The sequence below is a fragment of the Centrocercus urophasianus genome, unplaced genomic scaffold, assembly GCF_019232065.1.
Source record: "Centrocercus urophasianus isolate 14NV4802_14NV808 unplaced genomic scaffold, USGS_Curo_1.0 seq_10, whole genome shotgun sequence".
Lineage (NCBI taxonomy): Eukaryota > Metazoa > Chordata > Aves > Galliformes > Phasianidae > Centrocercus > Centrocercus urophasianus.
The window spans coordinates 72,555,280-72,576,653 of NW_024884142.1; the positions used below are offsets into that span (position 1 = coordinate 72,555,280).

Here is a 21,374-nt window from a genome sequence, read left to right on the forward strand (position 1 = left end):
TTATTCTAGTTTCTAATTCTGTATGAAATTGTATTTCTTTACTTTCTTTTAGGGTTCTCTTGCCACTTGTCAATTGTCTGAACCACTCCTCTGGTTCATTTTACGAGTCTTGGACACAAGCGAGGCACTGAAGGCTTTTCATGACATGGGTAAGAATGTGTTTTCTTTGGGTGCTTCAAGTAGAAGATTTATTGTAGATTTTATGGCACTTCAGGAATACAGATGGATGTCTAGAGAAGCAAATTTATTAAATATGTGTTTATTTGCTTAGAATCTATCACAGGCTTCTGAACAGGTTTTGTTTTTTTTCCCATCCCAATTATGCATAGGTGGTGTTCAGCTTATTTGTAACAACATGGTAACGAGCACAAGAGCTATTGTTAACACAGCAAGAAGTATGGTTTCAACTATTATGAAATTCCTTGATTCTGGTCCCACCAAAGCAACAGACAGTAGTTTGAAAGCCAGAGTGCTAGCTTCTGAACCTGATAATGCAGAGGGAATTCACAATTTCGCACCCTTGGGTAAGTAATACAACCTTCTCTCACCTTAATATCCAGTGGCCATTTGAATCTGCATCATAAAGTTATAGAATCATAGAATCACTTAGGTTGGAAAAGACCTTAAAGATCATAGTCTAACCATGACCTAACCTACCCTAACTAACCTACCCTACTACCCTAACTAACAACCCTCCACTAAATCGTGTCCCTGAGCACCACATCCAAACAGATTTTAAACGCATCCAGGGATGGTGACTCAACCACCTCCGTGGGGAGCCTTATTCCAGTGCTTAACAACCCTTTCTGTGAAGAAGTTTTTCCTGATATCCAACCTAAACTTACCATGGCGCAACTTGAGGCCATTTCCCCTCATCCTGTCACCAGCGAGAAGAGACCAACCCCGCTCTCGCTGTAAACACCTTTCAGTTATTAGAAGAGAGCAATAAGGTCTCCCCTCAGCCTCCTTTTCCCCAGATAGAACATCCCCTATTCCTTCAGTCTCTCTTCATAGGGCATGTTCTCCAAGCCTTTCGCAAGCCTTGTTGCCCTTCTTTGGACCTGCTCCAGCACCTCAATGTCCTTTCTGTACTGAGGTGCCCTAAACTGAACACAGTACTTGAGGTGAGGCCTCACCAATGTCGAGTGCAGGGGCAGGATGACTTCCCTAGTCCTGTTCACCACACCATGCCATTGGGCTTCCTGGCCACCTGGGCACAGTGGTGGCTCATATTCAGCTGACTGTCCAGTAGTACACATCATGTTCTTAACAAGAGGTACTGTGTCAAATATTGAAGTACTACCACACCTTCTAAACAGAGAGGGTACTAGTGTTTCAGGATGTTGCTGAGTGAGAAAAGAAATTGCATGGTGAACTCCTCCTCCATGTTAATAAGAGCTTGTTTGGTTGGGGGATGGAAGGAAAGGAAATGGTCAGTATGTGATGTAGTCATTGAATCAAGGTAAGCCCCTTCCTCCCCTGGGTTGTTTGAATACACAGTTCCAGACCAGTTTCTGCGGTAATCCACTGAGACTCACTGGCTGCACTTAATGCACAACAGATTTAATCCAGCTGTTACAGAAGCATTTCATAGCATTTCACTCAGAATGAGCCAGAGCTAGGTCAGACCACAGCAGATACTGGAGCATTGGGCTATTCTTGCTGATACTGTTCTCATGCTTGTACCCAGATGCATCAATGCTACCTGCATGAACGTTTGTTAGAATTGCACTGCTTTTTTGGTATCAATATAAATATCAATATAATGGCTACCACATATTAAAATGCATGAGTTTTAATGTGTGAATGCACTCTAATATTTTGCTGAGGTTTTCTTTCTTCCACTACTAATGTCTTGATTCATGTTTGTGCTCATTAGCCCAGTGTAGCTGACAAATGCGTATGCCCTGTATCTTATTGTCATGAGTGAAGAACAGATTATTTTTTAAAAAGCTTTGGAAATACTGTAGGACAAGAAAGAAGTCCCTTTCAGTCCTTTCCTTCAAATTTAAAATAAATAAAATGACATTAGGAAGAAAACAAAAGGTTTATTTATCAGAATGTGGAACCATTCTTAATCTACTTCACTATTCACAAATTCTGAAGAGATAAATTTGAGAAACCTGCAGATGTTGGCACGCAGTCACTTTCAGTAGTGAAAATCCTAAACATATCACAGTGGTTTCTTGCGCGTTTCATCTTCAGCCTTGGAAAGTGCTGCAGTTATTGGTGTTCTGCTTTGAGTTTATCTATCTTAATATTTCATTTCCTATTGAGAGCGTTCTTTTAAAGTGTACCTTCCGATGGACTTCACTTTCTACACTTTGATTCTCATTGGTTGATATTATCTCAGACACAAACTGAATTCATTTGTGGTGAAAATGTGTCAAAATGTCTACTTTAGGAATTCACCTCTAACTAAGAATAGGCAGTCAGTCATAGGATGCAGATGGAGCTGCTCAAAATTAAAACACCTCATGTATTTGTAGTTGGAACAGCACAGATCCAGTCTTGCTGAGCCACACATCTTGCTAGAGATGGCATAGCCTGGGTCTTTTTACTTTGTTCTTGAGTCATTCTAAGATTTGAAAAGTAGATTGTTGATACAGTTATAGGCTTTTGGATTTGGTGTCTAAATTTAGAAAAAGGGTTCTCATATTAAACAAAACTTTTTCAGAAAAAATGTTTGCAGATTATTATTATAAAGACATTTCTTACCATTTTAATATTGAAACCTTTAAAATTTTCATTAGATTTACTATGAATGAACAGAGTTCAAGTTATAAGCATACTGTTCAACCTGGACCTTTTGATTGGCTTGCTTCTGTAATTAAATCCTGATGAAAAGTTCAGGGGTTTGATAGATATACTCTAGCAAACATTCAAGCACATGCACATTCATGTAGATAGGCAAACTATATATAAAACACTTGAAAATTAAAATATGTCAGCAGTTACCATGATCATGTATGGAATGTATGAATAAACAAAACAGATATTAAAAATTGTTTTTCATAATTCAGGTGGTAAATTCATCTGGATTTAATTAATAAATATGTGTAAGTAATGTTGATTCTGTTTTGTTTTGTAGGTTCCATCACCTCAAGCAGCCCTACTGCCCAACCTGCTGAAGTACTGTTACAGGCTACTCCTCCACATAGAAGAGCTCGATCTGCTGCGTGGTCATACATATTTTTACCTGAGGAGGCTTGGTGTGATCTCACAATTCATCTTCCTGCAGCAGTGCTGCTCAAAGAGATACACATCCAGCCTCATCTGGCTTCTCTTGCAAGTAAGTATATTTGCTGACACCACTGATTTGAAAGTTTTATGAGTAAGGTTTAGCAGTGTCAGAAACAACATCAGAAGAACAAAAGCAGATACACTGTATGAAGAATGCCAATAAATGAGTTGAAAAGCTTCCTAGTTCAGCTTCTCTTGAGAGTTGAAGGCTCTGATTCTGATTGATTTCATGTATCACAGTGCACGTCTCATGGCATTAGCATCAGTGTGCCAGAAAACTTCTCAAACTTCTCAAAATTTAAGAGAATGTGATGTTGATCACAAGCCTTCAGGCAAAATTGAGTTGTATGGGAGTTGCAATGAAGCATGAGAGAGAAATTTTCTTATTTTCCTTAGCTCTTATTGCCACAGCCCAAAAAAGAAAAAAATGTGATATTTATACTGACAGGACTTTTCTTCATCTCACGTCCTTGGAATAAACTGCATAACCCATGTATCCAAATGCTGATGCGTTTCACCGTGTGTTATCACACAGGACACATACTATAGCTGTGGTTTTGCAGTAGTGTTTGCTGAAGTTCATTTTCATCATCTTTATCCTTAAAATGAATACGTTTAATGCTTAATATTCAAACCAGTACAGGTTTTTAAATGGTATTAAACCTTCTTACCTTGCTCCGTAGCTTGCCCTTCATCAGTATCTGTTGAAATAAGTGCAGATGGTGTCAATATGTTACCTTTGTCAACTCCTGTTATCACAAGCGGTCTCACATACATAAAAATACAGCTTGTAAAAGCTGAAGTTGCATCAGCTGTCTGTCTTCGTCTCCATCGTCCACGGGATGCCAGTACGTTAGGCCTCTCTCAAATCAAACTGTTGGGCCTCACAGCTTTTGGAAACACCTCATCTGCAACAGTCAATAATCCATTCCTTCCTTCTGAGGATCAGGTCTCTAAAACAAGGTAAGCTTCTAGTATCAGTTGACAGAGACTAGAGCATGGTTCGTAGCGTGCTTTTCCTGTATGTGTAAAATGAAAACGTTTCATCTCTGTAGTGGTGAACAAAAACAAAGGATGTGAAAGCATTAAAACTTACATTTGGTGTTCGTAATTGTAGACAGTTGTCCAAAAAATATTTAAGTAGCAGCATATTTCTTACCTCTTCTAAAGTCAGGAAACTTATGTAAGTGTTGAAGCAGAAATAGAACAATAGAATGCTTTGTGGAAGTTGTATCCAATATTTCTGTTTACAAACAATTGAGAAATAGGAACTGAATGTTGTGATTCTGGCATATAAGCAAGAACTCTTTTCAAAAGCTTTGATTGGCTTACGTGTGATTTTGAATTTCATACTTACTTTTAAAATAAAAGCAGACATTTAAGGACAACCTCAATGTTTTTCAACCTGAATTTAATCATTTACAGGTAAATATTTTAGGTTATTGATTTGATTGAAATTTAGCTTACTTAATGATTAAAATTCATGACTTTGGAATGTTTCAGCTTTGAATCTTGTTGTTTTTAAGTTTGAAAAGGAGATATGAGGACAATTTTTAAGTATTTTATGCCTTTGAGAAAAAAACAAAACTTGAAAGTATGGGAATTCAGAGAACCATGCATGCTGTCTGGCGTATATTTTATAGAAGCTGTGTAACTGAAACTGATCCATGATCCTGAATAGCAGCAAAACCGATTTTCATAGACAAATTGTTCTTCTTTTATATTTGTACTTCAGAAAAAGTTAGCTACAAGATAAACAAAAACAATTACTACCAAAGAGAGTGTGAGTGCACGTTCTGAACATCTTGAAATGTTTTACTGTAGTTTTCAGCTTATTTTGATAAGTATCTCAAAAGACTCATGGCAGTAATTTGATAGATACATTAAATAAACTTCAGTATAATTTTGGTTTAGACATAGCTGAGAATTTATTATTTTCATGATAAATATTTTGGAATATTTTTTTCCTAAAATAAAAATGCAAACTTTGTGTAAGATATATCTTACAAGCTTCCCATAGTTTGACTGCCTCCCCATCTCAAAAAGTGGGCAAAATTAAGCATGAAAACTTGTTAATGAAATGGTGTCATTTATTTCATGTACAGTTTAGATTGCATTAGGATTACTTGTTATTATTAAAAGGAATAGTGAGCAATGTTGTTCAAAAGAGAACTTGGGGAAGAAATGCAATGATAAACAAATTTAATTTCTGTAGTTTTCCTGTGGTCAGGTGGGACTCTGTGCTCACTGATTTTCACTGTAGGTTGTGAATGATCCTAAAAAGGTGCACAGCTAGCCCTGCCTTTGCAAACTGTTAATCCTCTCAAAAGCTCTTATTTTTAGGAGAGATGTATAATAAGTAGTTGCCAACTATTACTGCAGGATCTTGACCTTGTGTGTCAATCCATTTGTGTCCAAGTGAGGAGATGTGCTATTTCATCTTTCATATTTATATGACTTTTGCCATTACATACGCATTTATTGCAGGCTGTAAGGAGTTCTTCAGAGCTAGAAAAAAGTGTGGTTTGTCCCTGTACATGATAATATAATACTAAAAAAAAAAAAAACCAAAACCATAAAAATACTACCATTACCCATGAGTCCTGCCTTTCTTAGGAACTCAAAGTAATAGTTGCAACAGTAACACTAATGTATGTTACATTGTACTCTTAGATGGAGTTATTTCAATTTACTTTTCTCAGATTGCCTGATGGTGTCACAGAAGTTTTCTGCAATACTTGTCATAGAATCTAATGTAAGATGAAAAATAGAATGAGGAAATGACACGTTTTGCTCATTTTCCTCTTTTTCTTTTTTTCAGTATTGGATGGTTAAGATTATTGCACCACTGCCTCACTCATATAAGTGATTTAGAAGGAATGATGGCTAGTGCTGCAGCACCCACTGCTAATCTGTTGCAGACATGTGCTGCATTACTCATGTCACCATACTGTGGTATGCATTCTCCAAATATTGAGGCTGTGCTTGTAAAAATTGGGCTGCAGTCCACCAGAATAGGCCTCAAATTGATTGACATTCTTCTCAGAAACTGCTCAGCATCAGGAAGTGACCCTGCAGGTGAGTGCACTGTCTTTCTTTTCAGTTGTTGCTTTAAAAGTTGCTTGTATTAGAAATTTAGTATTTGCATGTTACTTTCAGAGTTTGAATTCTGTTTGCCAATACTTGCTGTTTTTTCATGGCAGCATTGTTTATCTTGCCATTATGTTTCTGGGCATGGCAGAGCTTTGTGTCTGAGTAGCTCTAAAATAGTAAAACAGTGCAACCAGCACTGTTTTGATTTGTGCAGAATATACGATAAGGGGAATGTTGTGAAGTCACAAAAGTAGGCTGTGCAGTATATCCTAAGTGCAGCTGTGTGTATACCTGTACGCAGTGTGGATGTTTCAACATAAAGAATACCTCAGAGTAGTTCTAAGGAAAGTAAGTATGGTAATGCTTGATCTGTAATAAGCTGTAGGATAGAGTAAAATTTGAATAGCACTAAGTGAGGCAATTATTCAGCAACTGATTTGTCCCACAGCAGCAGCTCTTCAGTCAATGTACTGCGGGGTTTTTGCACGTTTATGATTCTATATCACTTTGCTTTGCTGTTTAGTGGCTTTCCAGTAAAAGAGATCTAACTGTTATTTGTGCTGTTTTGAAGTTGCTGATTCTAACAGAAAACACCTTTACAAAATGCCTCCTGTGATACTTCACCATGAGTTAATGTGACAGAGTAGCACATTATCCTTTATTGGAATGCTGTTAAATAGGAGAGTAGTTTACTAAAGGACAGGAGATGGGGAATATAGGATGGAGAAAATGAGTTGGAAATAATCCAAGGAATTCCTGGGCTAGAGTCATGTTGGGGAAAATTGGAATTAAATGAGCTTCCATATTGAACCAAACATTTGCTTCTCAGATGCATGAGGTTTGACAGCTCTATTGTAATTAGTCATGTTCTTGATTCTGTGACTGGATTCTATGCCTTTTGGGATACGTTGAGGAAAACCCTACTAGTTAAATCTGCAAGTCTTCTGTCTGATGAATGTTGCAATTAATTTTAATTCTTCTATAGTAAGGCTGGACATTAAATTGAACGTATTAAGTGTGGAATATCATGATAGTGATGTCTTAGCCTGCATATGTTATTGGCAAAGCTCAGTTCAGTGTTAACATTGCAATTCTTTAACAATTTTGTGAGTACTTTTAAAAAATATGTATGTAAGTACTTCTGTTGTTTTCCCCTCTCCCACTTCCTCCCAAACCCCCCATTTCTTGTTTTTTTTTTTTTTTTTTTTTTTTTTTTTTTGAATGCGGCAAGATCTGAATAGCCCTTTACTGTTTGGAAGATTAAATGGTCTCTCTTCTGACTCCACAATAGACATTCTTTATCAGCTGGGAACAACTCAAGATCCTGGAACAAAAGATAGGTAATGTTGTTTGGATTATCCTGTGAGAGTGCGTATAGTCTGCTAAATAGTGACACGACAGCAGAGCCTTTTAAAATCTGATTTTTAATACAGACTGGAAGCACCTAAATCTAAAGAAGCCTTTCAGCTTTCCGTTCCAGCTCTTTCCATCCTTTACGGAGAAGGCTTCCCCTTTCTTATTTGGTCTTAGGAAAGTGAGAAAACTCTTAGTGTTCAGCTGAATTTTCTCTCAAATACTTAGAACTTAGTTACCTTCTATGTTTTCCTTTTCTGTAGTAAGAAAACTTACATTTGACTGTCAAAGATGATATGTGTTTTTAATTTCTTTTGCGCTGTTAGTGATTTAAGTCTTGAAAACCGAGTTTGAGCTCATTCTTGATCTCTGCTTCAAAGAAAGTGATAAATGCCTAAATCAACCTACTCAGAGAGAGCAAATTAATTTGGTTTTGAGTGTTTCTTTGACCCTTTGTAATGTACTGCATCATCTTGCCTTCCAGGATTCAAGCACTGTTAAAATGGGTCAGTGATTCTGCGAGAGTTGCAGCTATGAAAAAAAGTGGCCGGGTCAGCTACATTTGTCCAAATAGCTCAACAAGAGAGTATGGTCTTTTGATGCCATCTCCTTCCCACTTGCATTGTGTAGCAGCGATTCTGTGGCATAGCTATGAACTGCTTGTTGAATATGATTTACCAGCATTGCTGGACAGAGAGCTCTTCGAGTAAGTAAAGCAAACAAAGTATTGTACTACATACTTTTCTAACTAAATTATTTTGTTCTGAAATAATACAGCTTGAAGTGGAATAAGTAGTGGAAATGGACATCCCTGATGCTAGTTGAAAGAGTGAATACTAAAAAAGATATCTAAACAGGTGGCTTTTAGATCTAAACATGTATATAAACAGGCACATATTAAGAATTATAACATTTGAGAAGAAAGAGAGATAATAAAATAGATTTCTTTAAATGAATAACCCAATTGGATTTGCACCAATATGGAAGTGGGATTAACAATTGAATTCCTGTCTGTTGGATAGGATGAAATGAAGAAATGCTAATAAAACTGTTGTACCTAGTTTTAGTATGCATATTGCAGTATAGTCCTGTTCCTTTACTTCCTGCCAAGTAAAACTATAATTCATATCAGCCAGCATCTGGAGCAAATTATATTATATATTTTTAAATGAGTAGAGAAGGATTTTTGTTAAACGTGGGAAAAATAATTCTTCTAAGAAAAATAACATCTCCACTGTTTTCATCTTCTTTGATATTTCAATTTTTGAAACAATTTCGTTGATTCTAACTATAACTCTTAAGTTGTTCTTCATGTGACACGTCACTTCTCCTCTGGATGTATTTTCCAGTCATTCCCATGTTTGATTTCACTACTTCTGTTTTTACCAGTAGATACTAATTTATTCCTTAGTTATTTTTAATATCTTGTTGGAAAAGAGTTTTATTTTTCTACAGACAATAAACTTATCTAGAAAATCCTGGTGGAAGGATTGTGTTGAATTTATAGTTGATGAAGAGTTTGTGTGCTGTTATATATTGGTTTTAAAAAACACTTGCCACTCAAAGTTTGGGAACTTTTCAGAAGTCACAGTTAGTGTTCTGTCTTGGAGCAGTTTTTAATCAGCCAGCATTGAAACTAACATTTGTTAGATCTACTTTCTCTTTTGGAGTCTTCAATTCTCTTCAACTAAACATAAAGTAATACTTCCATCCAGAGGAGGGAAAAACAATTCTTATCTTCTAAATAGAAATGTGATATGGGATGATACATTCAAATTATTAAAATACTAACATCACAGTGCCACAAAGTGTGCATTAATGTGTATGTTTAGAGTTCAGGATTATGTATCTTGTTTACAGTATCTTGTATATGATATGATAAGTCATAGTAACTCGAATGCAATTCAGAAAACTGCTTTTTAAAATATTTCTTCGTACCTGCTTGTTACAAGTAGGTGATGTATAATATTTTCACTAATTTGTAAATACCAGTTTGCAAGTATAAGCTGAATAATTGGAGCAAAATTAGCTTTTGCATTCAGGTGCTTTTGATGTGATATTATTTGAATAGAAGTGAGCTTAAAGGTACTTGTTTTTAGCCTGTGTCCTAAGGATAGTAAGAATAGTGTCATTCAACCAGTGAGATTCTTCCTGCTTTCATTTTGTGTGTAACATCTTCAATTAGAATTCTAATAAAAGAAATGTTTAAAAAAAGATGGGTGGGGGGAGGAGAGAAAAGCAAAGGACTGAATAAGAGAACTTTGTGGAAAATGTGTGCCATTCTAGTAGCTGCATCTTGAAGAGTACAAAGCACAGAGATGTTGCAGTTATCTCAAAAATGTGTAAATTGACAGCTGTCCAAAGACAGAAATCCTGTCTTTGATGGCAACATCCCAGTAAGAGTGAGCTCTAAGCTATTTTTAATACAGTGTGATGAAATAAATTCAGATATAGGGATGAGGCATGCCTTTTGGGTAATGAATGTCCTGCTAATACAGTGATCCAAAAGCGGCTGTCAAACTCAGCTCAGTTTTACTATAGTTTCTAGAATAGTTAATAGTTAATATAAAGATGATGTATAAAATAACAAAGAGAATATGAGTGGCAAGCTATCTATGTTTTGATATTATTTTTGTCTTCTACAGATCACTGTTTAACTGGTCCATGTCTCTTCCCTGCAACATGGTTTTGAAGAAAGCAGTTGATAGCTTGCTTTGCTCAATGTGCCACATCCACCCAAATTACTTTTCCTTACTTATGGGATGGATGGGTATCACTCCTCCTCCAATGCAGTGTCAACACAGACTGTCCATGACCGATGACAGCAAAAAGCAGGACCTCACTTCGTCTTTAACAGATGACTCTAAAAACGCACAAGCGCCCCTTGCACTAACAGAGTCTCACCTGGCTACTCTTGCTGCCTCATCTCAGTCTCCTGAAGCTATCAAGCAGTTATTGGACTCAGGTTTGCCTTCACTGCTTGTAAGAAGTCTTGCTAGTTTTTGCTTTAACCATACTTCTAGCTCGGACTGCAATGCACAATCAACAGATATCACCCAGGATAGACTCAGGAGGCACCATGTCCCACAGCACTTTAATAAAATGCCTATCACAGCAGACCTGGTTGCTCCTGTTCTCAGGTTTTTGACGGAAGTTGGCAACAGCCATATAATGAAGGACTGGTTGGGTGGTTCTGAAGTCAATCCGCTGTGGACAGCGCTTTTATTTCTGTTGTGCCATTCTGGTGCTACTTCTGGAGGACACAATGTGACTGCACAACAGACAAGTGCAAGATCCAGCTTGCTTTCTTCAACTGTAACAGCAGGGTTGACCACTCAGCAGCGGACAGCAATTGAAAATGCAACAGTTGCTTTCTTCTTACAGTGCATTTCTTGCCATCCTAATAACCAGAGGCTTATGGCGCAGGTGAGACAGAAAATAAATGAGATTGTCATTTCTTTGTTAATGTGTCAAAATTTGCGTAGTTTCTAATTCTGAAACTTCTTTTTTTCCTTCTTTCTTTAAGGTATTTGTTTTGTAAGTTGTCATCAAGTGGGAGAGTTTTGTGTTGAAACTGTTAGCGTGTTGGTCAGACTTAGAAAACTATAAGAATATTTGGACATGGCCTTTCAGTGCTGTGTATGGATTTGTATTCCACTTGGCTGTATCAAGGTGTATGGCCTTAACAAGACACTTCAGACCTTAATCCACAATACTGTATTTAAGTACATAGGTTTAAACTCTTTTGAAGTGGGATTTGAAAATGAAGCTCCATTCACGTATTTTAAATTAGGAAATTGAAGAAAAATTGCTGTTTGTTTACACGGATGTGTATGGTATCCAGGAATATGTGGAATATTACAGAACAGTTCACTATTCTAATGCAAATTCAGCTAATTTCCTCACAGTTGTTAACCTTTCAGACCTAGCTGAATGAAAGTACAGTTAAAATGATTTTTTCTTTCAATATTAAGAATGTCTGTGCCCCAGGAACAGTTAACTTGAGTAAAAAATAAGTCAGCACATTTCTCTGATGCTTTGCTACAGAATAGGAAGATCTTGCTTTAGGAATTCAAAAGTTATTTTTCTGAATGCTGCTTCTTCAGCTTTTATTTTTCTTAGTACTCTACATGTTTACAATTACTTTGCTGTATTCAGTGTTTTATGCATTTTTTAATTTTTTTCTGTTGATAGTTTCTTCAGCAGTGCTCATTTCTGATCTGATTTGAATGATAGCTGAAGGTAGATCTTAGGCATTGCTTATTATGGCTCTATAGAGCTGTATTTTGGAGACCTAAATATAGAAATGTTTAAAATATGATGTAATTTTGTATTCCCAGGTTCTCTGTGAATTGTTCCAGTCTTCTCCTCAACGTGGGAACCTCCCGACCTCTGGAAACATTTCAGGATTTATTCGGAGACTTTTTTTGCAGCTAATGCTCGAGGATGAGAAAGTGACTTTGTTTCTTCAGTCCCCTTGTCCAGTAAGAGTTTTTGCTATCTACATGGGCAGCATGGCTCAAATTTAACCCCCCACCAAAATCAATGTATATTCAACTTCGAAAGGTCAGGCAGCAGCTTTTCCTTCTGTATGTATCTGGAAAGTAATGTTTAGGTGAATTGTAATTCAGCATTTTAAAAGAAATTTCAAGGCATCATTTTGAGAGAAAGCCATCTTGCTGAAAACATTTATGTTCTGACAGAATAGAAAACTGGAATTTATCTTATGCTTCCATAAGACCTTTTAATAGTATTCTTAAATATTAGCAACAAACATAGATGTAAGTTCTAGTCCTTGCATCAGTTCTTCATTTTAAATTTTGTTGAGGAACTGTCTGAATTTTGATGCTCCAAAACTGGCAGAGATCCTTCAACGTTAGCCGTAACATCACTAAAAAGTTTTTGAACTAATCTGTAAAGCAACTTGATGCATTTACACTTCTTCACCAGAACAGAGTTACAATTGGTGACTGAACTGCTCTGCTTTTATATATGACAGGGAAGCTAGATAGTGTTAAATGGAAAAGGGAGAGCACATAAGTTTTAGTACAAAGATGTTTAAATGTTTTGTTTCAACCTGGCTGGGATCAATTCTTAATATGGCTTTTGGTATCATCAAAGTAATATCAGTTTTCTAATAAGACGGTTTACATAGAACAGATTTTTGCAGAGTTACTGAATAAGTTGAGACTGAAACAAGTTCTTAAAAACAAGTTGCCAGGTAATTCAGTTTCATCTGAAGAAACAGTCTGGCTGTTCTTAGTGGGTAGAAGATTCCTCCTTTCACACCTGAAGAGAAGACTGAAAAGTGATCTGAATATGCAGAGTATATTTCTAATATATGTAGCAGATTAATCTTTAACGTGTTGGATTTATTTCTGAAGTTCTTAGGAAAACTTTATGTTTAAGTCAGTTTTCCATTGTTATGAAGTATTAAATTGGTTCTATGTATAAATACTAGTAAACAGTTTTCCTGATGGTTTGGAAAAGGGAGCAGTAGCTCTTTGTGCAGAAAAGTTTGTAAAGTTATTGCAAGCAAAGAACAATATGAAAGTATGAACACGCATCAGGCTAAAATATGTAATACTAAAATACTTGAAATATTTGAACTAATAAAGACTTAGTTATCCATCATAAAAAGTAAATGCACTGAGTAGAAGAACTTTATTCACAAGTCAGGATTCGAGAGAAGTAGCATCTTACCGTAATTTGACCCTCTAAAGTTGAAGGGTAAGTTTTCGTTTTAAACGCACTTAACAGTTAAATTTTATTTTGCTGAGATATATTTATAGGAACTTAGTGTTTTAACTTATTTCTGAATCTTAAAAGCATGTTAACTTTTTATCTTTCAGCTGTACAAAGGTAGAATTAATGCTACTAGTCATGTAATTCAACATCCAATGTATGGAGCTGGGCACAAATTTCGTACTCTTCATTTACCTGTCTCAACAACTCTAGCTGAAGTTCTCGATCGTGTGTCAGGCAAGTTTACAACAGTTTGTTTTATTTTTAAGATAGTTCATATTTCCTTTTTTTTCATACCTGTATATTTGCACTGTTCCTACGTACTTGTTGATACAGAGGTTTAAATTATAATCTTTTGAATATACCTTGCATGTTCTGTTTAAAATGCACTTTGCTGGTTGTATACTATTTTTTCCTTGCATTAAACTCCAATTAAGATACCATTACAGAGGGGAGGGTGGGAGTTGTGTTGTGTTTTTTTGTTGTTGTTGTTTTGTTTTTAAGTACTCATGTATTCTTAAATCTCTCAAGTCATACTGCAAATATTGATCTTCAGAATACCCTTTCACTTAAATCCCAGTAATGTCACTTTAATATCCTGAAACTTAAATGGTTATCTCAATGGTGTTGCTATGAGAAGAGCACTAATGATCCAATTTCTTTGAATACACTTTTGCATACTATGCAGGCACTTCAGTTTACATACTACATGGAGATTGGAAAGCTTAATTTGCTTGTAGAGATTAATTTTCAAATTATAAGGCATGACTTTCATTTGTTTTTATGAAATGAAATATTTCATTACACTACTTGAATTTATGTGGAGAAATGAATCTGTGGTGGGCTTTGATTAGGCCTCCATGGGCCATGATATGAGATTCAGTACATGAATGGGAGATACCTTAACCTTAAAATGAATCTCACCTTGATATTCAATTAATACTTCAGAAAATCGACCTGCATGTTTAAGATTATGGTTAATCTTTTTCAAAATGTAGAGATTGTCCTAAAGGTATTGAGTTCATGCCAGAACTCTCTAGGTGAAATTATCAAGTTGATTCACTTCAGGTAAAAAATAGAGCAAAATATGTTACCTTAAAAAAATCAATATCAAGCATGTAGAATTCAAAGAAAAGAAACAGAGTGATGGAAGGGGAACACCAGTAATTCCATTTTAATCTTACGATGTCGTCAATAATAGTAAATCAAAGTAAAAGAATGATCACAGTTGTTAAGATTTTGCCATACTGCGGATGTACACTGTGAAGGGCTTGCATACGTACCTGGTTGGGTATGTAATCCTTATACATATGCATTAACTTTTTTTGACTGTAGGATCAAATTTAATTTCTTAAGCAGTTCTTCGTAGAGTTCAGAAGAACTGTTGCCTTTTAATATCTAGTTAAAATCTATGCATTTACATAATTAATAATGCATTTGGACAATAACTATGTTATCTAATGAAGTGATAGAAGTACAGTAATGGTGCTTGATAAAAACAGCACGTGCTTTGGAATGTTAATTAAAATCAGTGAAGCCTAGAAAAATGCTTGAAGTTTATTTACTACGGAATACTATGCTGTTTTGTATAGAAGTCTTTATTAACTTAGTGTTCAGACATGATCATGTGTGGAATGTCTGTCCAAGAGCTTCCAAGTTCCTTCTGCCATTTATGGTCAGAAATACTTTAATGAGAGAAACAGTTGATGCACATGAGGTGAAGATCAGTTGTTGAGCAGTGACATAATCTGTACTGATCAGCTGCCTCGGTGTATTGTGCTCAGCCTGATAGCCACTGCTAATAGGGTCTGGGGAAGGGAATGTGCTGATGTGATGTACAATAATGCACATAATGAAATGGATCAAATGCTGACTTCACAGCACATCATAACTTCGCTTTATGCTACAGAATTGTCTCATTTTAAATTGAAAGAATTAGTTCTGGAAAGGTTCATGTTGCTTTACGCTTCCCTCCTGTATCTGTTGTGATTTTTCTGATGATATTAAAAGCTTTGTGATTCCTGTGTATCTTTCTGTGAAGTTCATGGTTGGAAAATGGAGACAACTAATATACAAGGAAAGAACTGTATATTTAGGGTGAAAGGAGGGGAGAGATGGGGTGTATTGGTAGTGGCAAAGGAAAAACAGGCTGCTACCTCTGCAACAGTAGGAAGTTTTGAAGATCCTGTTTTGAAGACTGGTCCGTGGATTAATTTCTTTTTTCTTTCTTAGCTATTCTTTGAAGGTCTTCTGTTACATTAAGATCTCACATTGATCATTTCATACTTTCTGTATATAAAATAAGAGTGTTGATCTAATATTTTTTTCTCACTGCCTTAAAAAAGAAAAAATAAGAAAGTATGATGTAAGAGCATTGCTAAAATCGCTGCTCACATCCCTTCACCAGAGGAAGAAAGTATGCAGTGTCATGGCAGATGGAATAGTCTAGAATGAGTATCAGTTGTTCTGTATTCCATCCACCTTAGTTTTAATCTGCTGATCATGACCGGTCAGAAAGACTGAATGACAAATGTGGATATTATCTGAGTAATAAAAATGTGTTGTCTTAAGCATCTTCAGTAGTTTTATTAATGAAGTTTATATTGTCCACCAATAAATGGGCATTCAGCCCATGAGACCAAACTACTGCTTAGTATATAAATAATACTGATGAGGATATTAAAAGTGCTAATGAGGATATCCACACCAAGTCTGAAATACATGTCTATAAATAAATATACACACAGGTATGTACATAAATAAATGTAAATATATATTAGGTCCTGAGTAACAGCATTTTCACACTATGTATCTTCTCCAAGGAAACTGGAGAATGATTTAAAAATTTTGATACCGGTGGTTTACGAAGTGTAAAATAATCCATTGAAATGAACAATAAACAATTTTTTAAGCTGCTTGCTGATGTCTTTGATCTACACTAATGATGAAACTGAAATTATTGTACTGCACTAAGTATTCACTAAAGCAAATGCACAGGTTTTGGATGTGTTCTTTATGCATCTCATAATTTCACCAGATCTGAAACTGCTATCTAGATGCTTAGGCTTAAATACAACAATATAAGTAAGTCTGTAGATATCCTTTAAAAATAAGTAAATACATTTCTTTTTTTCCTTAGGTTTGATTTGATTCTCATTCACTTGCTTGTCTTGTCTTTTTCTAATCTCTTTTTTTTTTTTTTTTTTTTAATTGTTGCAGTTGTGTTTTAACATAAGTATACTTATCATGTAACAGATTTAGGTTGTAATAGTTTTAAATTGTTAAAGGGCAGATTCTAGGGAGGGGAGATTGCACTTGTAATACTTACATTCTTAAATATTTATAAGAATATTGTTGCCTGGGATGGAAATCTAAGCCACAGAAATAGTTCAAATATAGTCGTGTTAACAAACTAGAAACTGCCAACAAAATCAATATGTTATATTAAAATAACATTCTCTCCTGTTTTGATTTATTTTTTTTCCTGTATAGATACACCCAGTATCACAGCTAAGCTAATTAATGAACAAAAAGAAGATAAAGAAAAGAAGAACTATGAAGAAAAGGAAAAAGTTAAGGCAGAAAATGGATTCCAGGACAATTACAGTGTTGTTGTTGCTTCTGGTATGTTTTTGTTCATCTTCTGAAAAATTATATTTCAGACATTAAAGGAGTGAGGGAGGGAAATCAAATTTACAGTTATTCATTTAATTATTAATGATCTTTAGATAGGATTGTAATGCCCAGTTAACCTAACTGGCTGCTAAGCAGCAAAGATCAGATCCAGATTGAACTACTGTCTCTGCTATCTGCTGATAGATTCTGGTAAATTGTACCTAAAGTTGGCTGTCTGTTGTGGGTGCTGTGGCTAGTGTGTTGTAGATGCACACTCAGAGTTTAGATTATATGCTAAGATACTAGTATTTGCCTGCTGTTATTATAGGTTGAGTATTAATTCCTCTGCCTTTTTGCATTGGCTAGTGCTTCAGAGTTTAATCACCTACTTCTACATTATGTTTTGGAAATGAATGTATTCCTCTGCTTCACGTATTTAAAACTGTCAGAATAAAACCAGATTATTCCACTTGCAAAGCACAAATGAAGGGTATTGCTCCATTGCTACAGGAGCTATAGATTGAGTAGGGTAATCTTGCAGTGGTACAACATTACAGTTCAGGTGATGGCTGTAGAGATCATTGGTCTTTCTTTTTGGGGGCTCTAGTGTGTGAGAGGTTATTGAACTTCAAACTACCTTCATCTAGGTTTCTGCCCTCATTGAGCATTCTCAGTGTCATTTACACTTCGTGAGGCATGATGAAGAGGCTGATTTTCTTTGACTTCTGGCACCAGTGTTTCTTAAGCTTTTAATTGTAAGATTTTAGATATAGCAGTAATTCTAAATTCAACTGTTCAGTAGGGCAGCAGTTTCATGGATCTTGGTATATATTTAAAACAATACAGCTTATTGTTAATTATAACTTTTTTTTTTTTTTTTTTTTTTGAGAGAGAGAGATTTTTGCAATAGGTGCCACTTAGGCAGGATATGATCTAAAACATAAGACATTTAAGTGAAGGGTTAAAGCATGAACAAAGAAACTAGGAAGAAAACAACATATTAGCACTGAAAGTAGGTCATAGTGTAGTTAGCTGTGTCTCATCCCACTTGCATCTCTGGTCATGCTGCTTCATATAATCAATTTCCTGTTCAAAAAGAAAGATTTAAGTTCTTCCTTCTAGCTTGTGTTTCTTCCATTTAAGTAAAACAACTTAAGTGTAGATTTAATTTACGTTTGGTTTTAACTGCCTTCTCATGGAGTCTTTTGTCTTGTCTTGTTATATTCTTTTTTTTTTACTATTTTTTTTTGTTTCCTCATACTCATGCAGTCACTATTTTACCTGTTCCCTATTGGTAAAATTGTTAGAGAGAGATGTTATTTGGAACCTGATCTTCTTGAGAAAGACTGTTAGTAGACTGAAATTAGCTGAGTATTGTAGCTTATCCTACTAAGAAGGTGGAGTCAAAGCATATTATAACATTTCTGGTCAGGATAATGTTACTTTTACAGCTGCTCTTGGTTGTTTATGATCCAGTAGTTGCACATATATTCCTGTGTAGATCTGCTGACTTCTTGCCCTTCTATACAGTTGGCAGAACATGTTATTAATCCAGTTTCAGTATACTTCATCATTGACTGTCTCAAAATGTGGCAGTTTTGATACATAAGCTTAGTAAGCTTTCATGTACCTATTAAACCCTTTAATTTTTACATAGTTCTTAACAAGGTTCTGACTAAAGCAGTTTTAAAAGTACATTTAAAGGTACTTTTCATCACTTGTTCTAATGTCAGTACTGTAGCTGAAGTCACCTGGTAAGTCAGATGTTTATCTTGGACTGTGCATTGAAATATCTGTCGATGTAGAAATTTTTTACCTTACTTGATTTTAGTTTGAAAAAACAACCTCAAAAAGATTTACTATAGGTCCCTGTCATGTTATCAAGTGCAACAGGGAAAGGGGGGCCTTTTCTTCCCCTTTCAGGGAGAAGGAAAGAAAAACCATATCATTATGTCATCATATGGAATACTGATAAAACTAGGACAGTCCCACTGATAGACAGGCTCTTTAACTGTTTAAGAGCAAAATCAAAGTAATAATTTACAGTTACAGCTTGTTTTTTACTTGGGACTTAGGAGGATGCACAACTGTGAAAAATACTGGGATTAAATTCAAATGTATTTTATATGTGAATGCTGTTCTGATATTTATTAGTTGTATTTTCCTGTATGACTTTTTTGCAACAGTTGAAAGGATTGGCTACACTGCAACTTAGCTATCTGAAATTATTAAATGCTATAATAATTTTATTATTATTATTATCTCTGTACTAGGTTTGAAATCTCAGTCAAAAAGAGCTGTTTCATCTACCCCTCCACGTCCACCATCAAGACGAGGAAGAGTGATGGCAGATAAAGTAGGTACCTCTTCCTCAGGAGCAGAATCTTCCAGCAAGACTATTAGCGTTCCAGTTTTCCATCTCTACCATAAACTTCTACCAGGTAAGTTTAATAACTGTCTTTGAGCTTAAAGAAAATGACCTTTTTTGGTGGCTGTTATTTCTTTAGAAAGTCAGTACGATGATGACATACTTTTTTGTTTATTCACTCACATAATGAGTAGAGCACTTTTGGGCTGAAGACTGCTTTCAAGTGGAAATGAAGCCTCATAGTATCTTCGTAACTTGACCAAAAAAGAAAAAGGAAGCAACTGATGGAATTAAGAAATGTCAGATCTCTAATCAAAGATATTTTTGCCCTTAATGCTTTCTTCAGTACATAGCTGTTAAAAATGTGACTGTCCTCTAATTGTGCTATAGACCATTCTGTATTTGTGTAATGGTCTCATTGATCACACTTCTCATCTAACAGTTGTCATGCATGTACACAAATGCAGAATCAGTGATGGAAAATAGTGGAAGACTGTCTTGCCATTGTGTAAGTGAAGCAAGAATTAGCATTCATTTCATTAGACACCATCCTCCGTTGATGAGATGGATTGCCATAGAAAACCTTACCAGGACTTCCGTTAATTGGCCAAGTACTGTCAAAATGAAATTAGTTGGCTAAGTATATTAAATCATCTAATTCTAAAACATTTTTCTTTACATCTAATAATTACCAGGAAAATTTGTTCTGCCTTGAGAGTAACTTGTAATTTCAAGGAATAACGTATTCTTCCTAAGCACAGTGGCTGAAGTCCAGATATGAGTGATCGATTTGGGCTGTAGCTGCATGTGCATTTCATTTCTACACTGTTGCTGAGAAAATTACTCCCTGCACTGCCATTCACTTTTTCTTGAGCTGTTCTGTCTTGAAATTGGTGTATTGAAGTGGGCTTGGGGTTTGTAGCGCTGAAAAGGATCTGCAGGTTTCTTTATTTTACAGATTCTTCCACTTCAGTCTTTTTATCCTCTTGTCATATTCTTTTATGTCACCACAATGTAATCAATTGGATTTAATAGTAGGGGGCAAGGCAGTACCCAATTGAAATGCACATCAAATTACAACCTTAGCCATTTGTTAAATATGTTAAGTGGTTTGGGCTTTTGACACAGAGCTGCTGTAGGGAATTCCCAAGAGAATATACACTGGAAGTAAGGCCTTGGTTTAGAGCCACTTAGTATTTAGTATACTTGGCTTCTGCAGCAGAAGAACAGCATATGGACATTTATGTTATGATAACCCTCTCACAACGTTTCACTCTGACTCAATGCCGTTGTTGTTTAGGCCAGCCATTACCCGCTGAAATGACTCTTGCCCAGCTTCTGACTCTCCTGTATGACCGTAAACTCCCTCAAGGATACCGATCGATAGATTTGACAGTTAAGCTTGGATCCAAAGTAATCTCAGATCCAAGCTTATCAAAAACAGACTCGTTTAAACGTCTTCATACAGAAAAAGGTGAGTTTTGTGGGTTTTTTTTTCCCTTTTTATAAGGCTTTATAATGCCAGCTCTCAGTAGTGTGTGTTTGGGCTAATAGCCAGGGCAGATTAAGTAATGCAGGAGCACTTACAGACACCTGTGAAAAATGTTGTTACAGTAGCCTGAGTACTTAACATGCTTCATGGAAAATGGGAATTATTATCAAGCCCATCTGAGCGTGTCTCATAACTTCAGATTTTAAGAACATTCTTTTTAAAATCACCTAATATAGTCTGCTTCTTGTTAGGGATTTTTCTCATTGCTTGCTATGTTCTAGTTACAGTGAATTGGGTAAAAAAGAGGGAAAATCTGCATCTCAGGAATCTGATTGGAAATATTTTGTTATTGTTTATTTAAGGAAGGGCTTAGAGGAATGGGACCTTGAAATTTAGCCAAGGTGATGTGATCACCAACCTGCCTGCACAGCATGGAACTACAAAGTTAATCATGCAGCTATTTTA

At 35.7% G+C, this 21,374-nt stretch overlaps 1 protein-coding gene across 6 annotated transcripts in view; it reads left to right on the top strand.

Moving 5' to 3' along the window:
- The window catches only part of BIRC6 (baculoviral IAP repeat containing 6), a 169,817-nt gene that overhangs the window by 85,839 nt on the left and 62,604 nt on the right, over positions 1 to 21,374 (top strand). For 5 of the 6 annotated variants that reach the window (XM_042812417.1, XM_042812432.1, XM_042812448.1 and 2 more), the window contains exons 48-60: positions 53 to 149; positions 330 to 524; positions 3,092 to 3,292; positions 3,927 to 4,206; positions 6,065 to 6,321; positions 7,568 to 7,676; positions 8,174 to 8,395; positions 10,335 to 11,115; positions 12,030 to 12,173; positions 13,542 to 13,671; positions 16,927 to 17,058; positions 19,323 to 19,490; positions 20,718 to 20,891. In XM_042812417.1, the coding sequence (XP_042668351.1) occupies positions 53 to 149; positions 330 to 524; positions 3,092 to 3,292; positions 3,927 to 4,206; positions 6,065 to 6,321; positions 7,568 to 7,676; positions 8,174 to 8,395; positions 10,335 to 11,115; positions 12,030 to 12,173; positions 13,542 to 13,671; positions 16,927 to 17,058; positions 19,323 to 19,490; positions 20,718 to 20,891 (2,890 nt within the window). The remainder of the gene's footprint in view (positions 1 to 52; positions 150 to 329; positions 525 to 3,091; positions 3,293 to 3,926; positions 4,207 to 6,064; positions 6,322 to 7,567; positions 7,677 to 8,173; positions 8,396 to 10,334; positions 11,116 to 12,029; positions 12,174 to 13,541; positions 13,672 to 16,926; positions 17,059 to 19,322; positions 19,491 to 20,717; positions 20,892 to 21,374) is intronic. The other variant, XM_042812440.1, reaches the window with a different exon arrangement.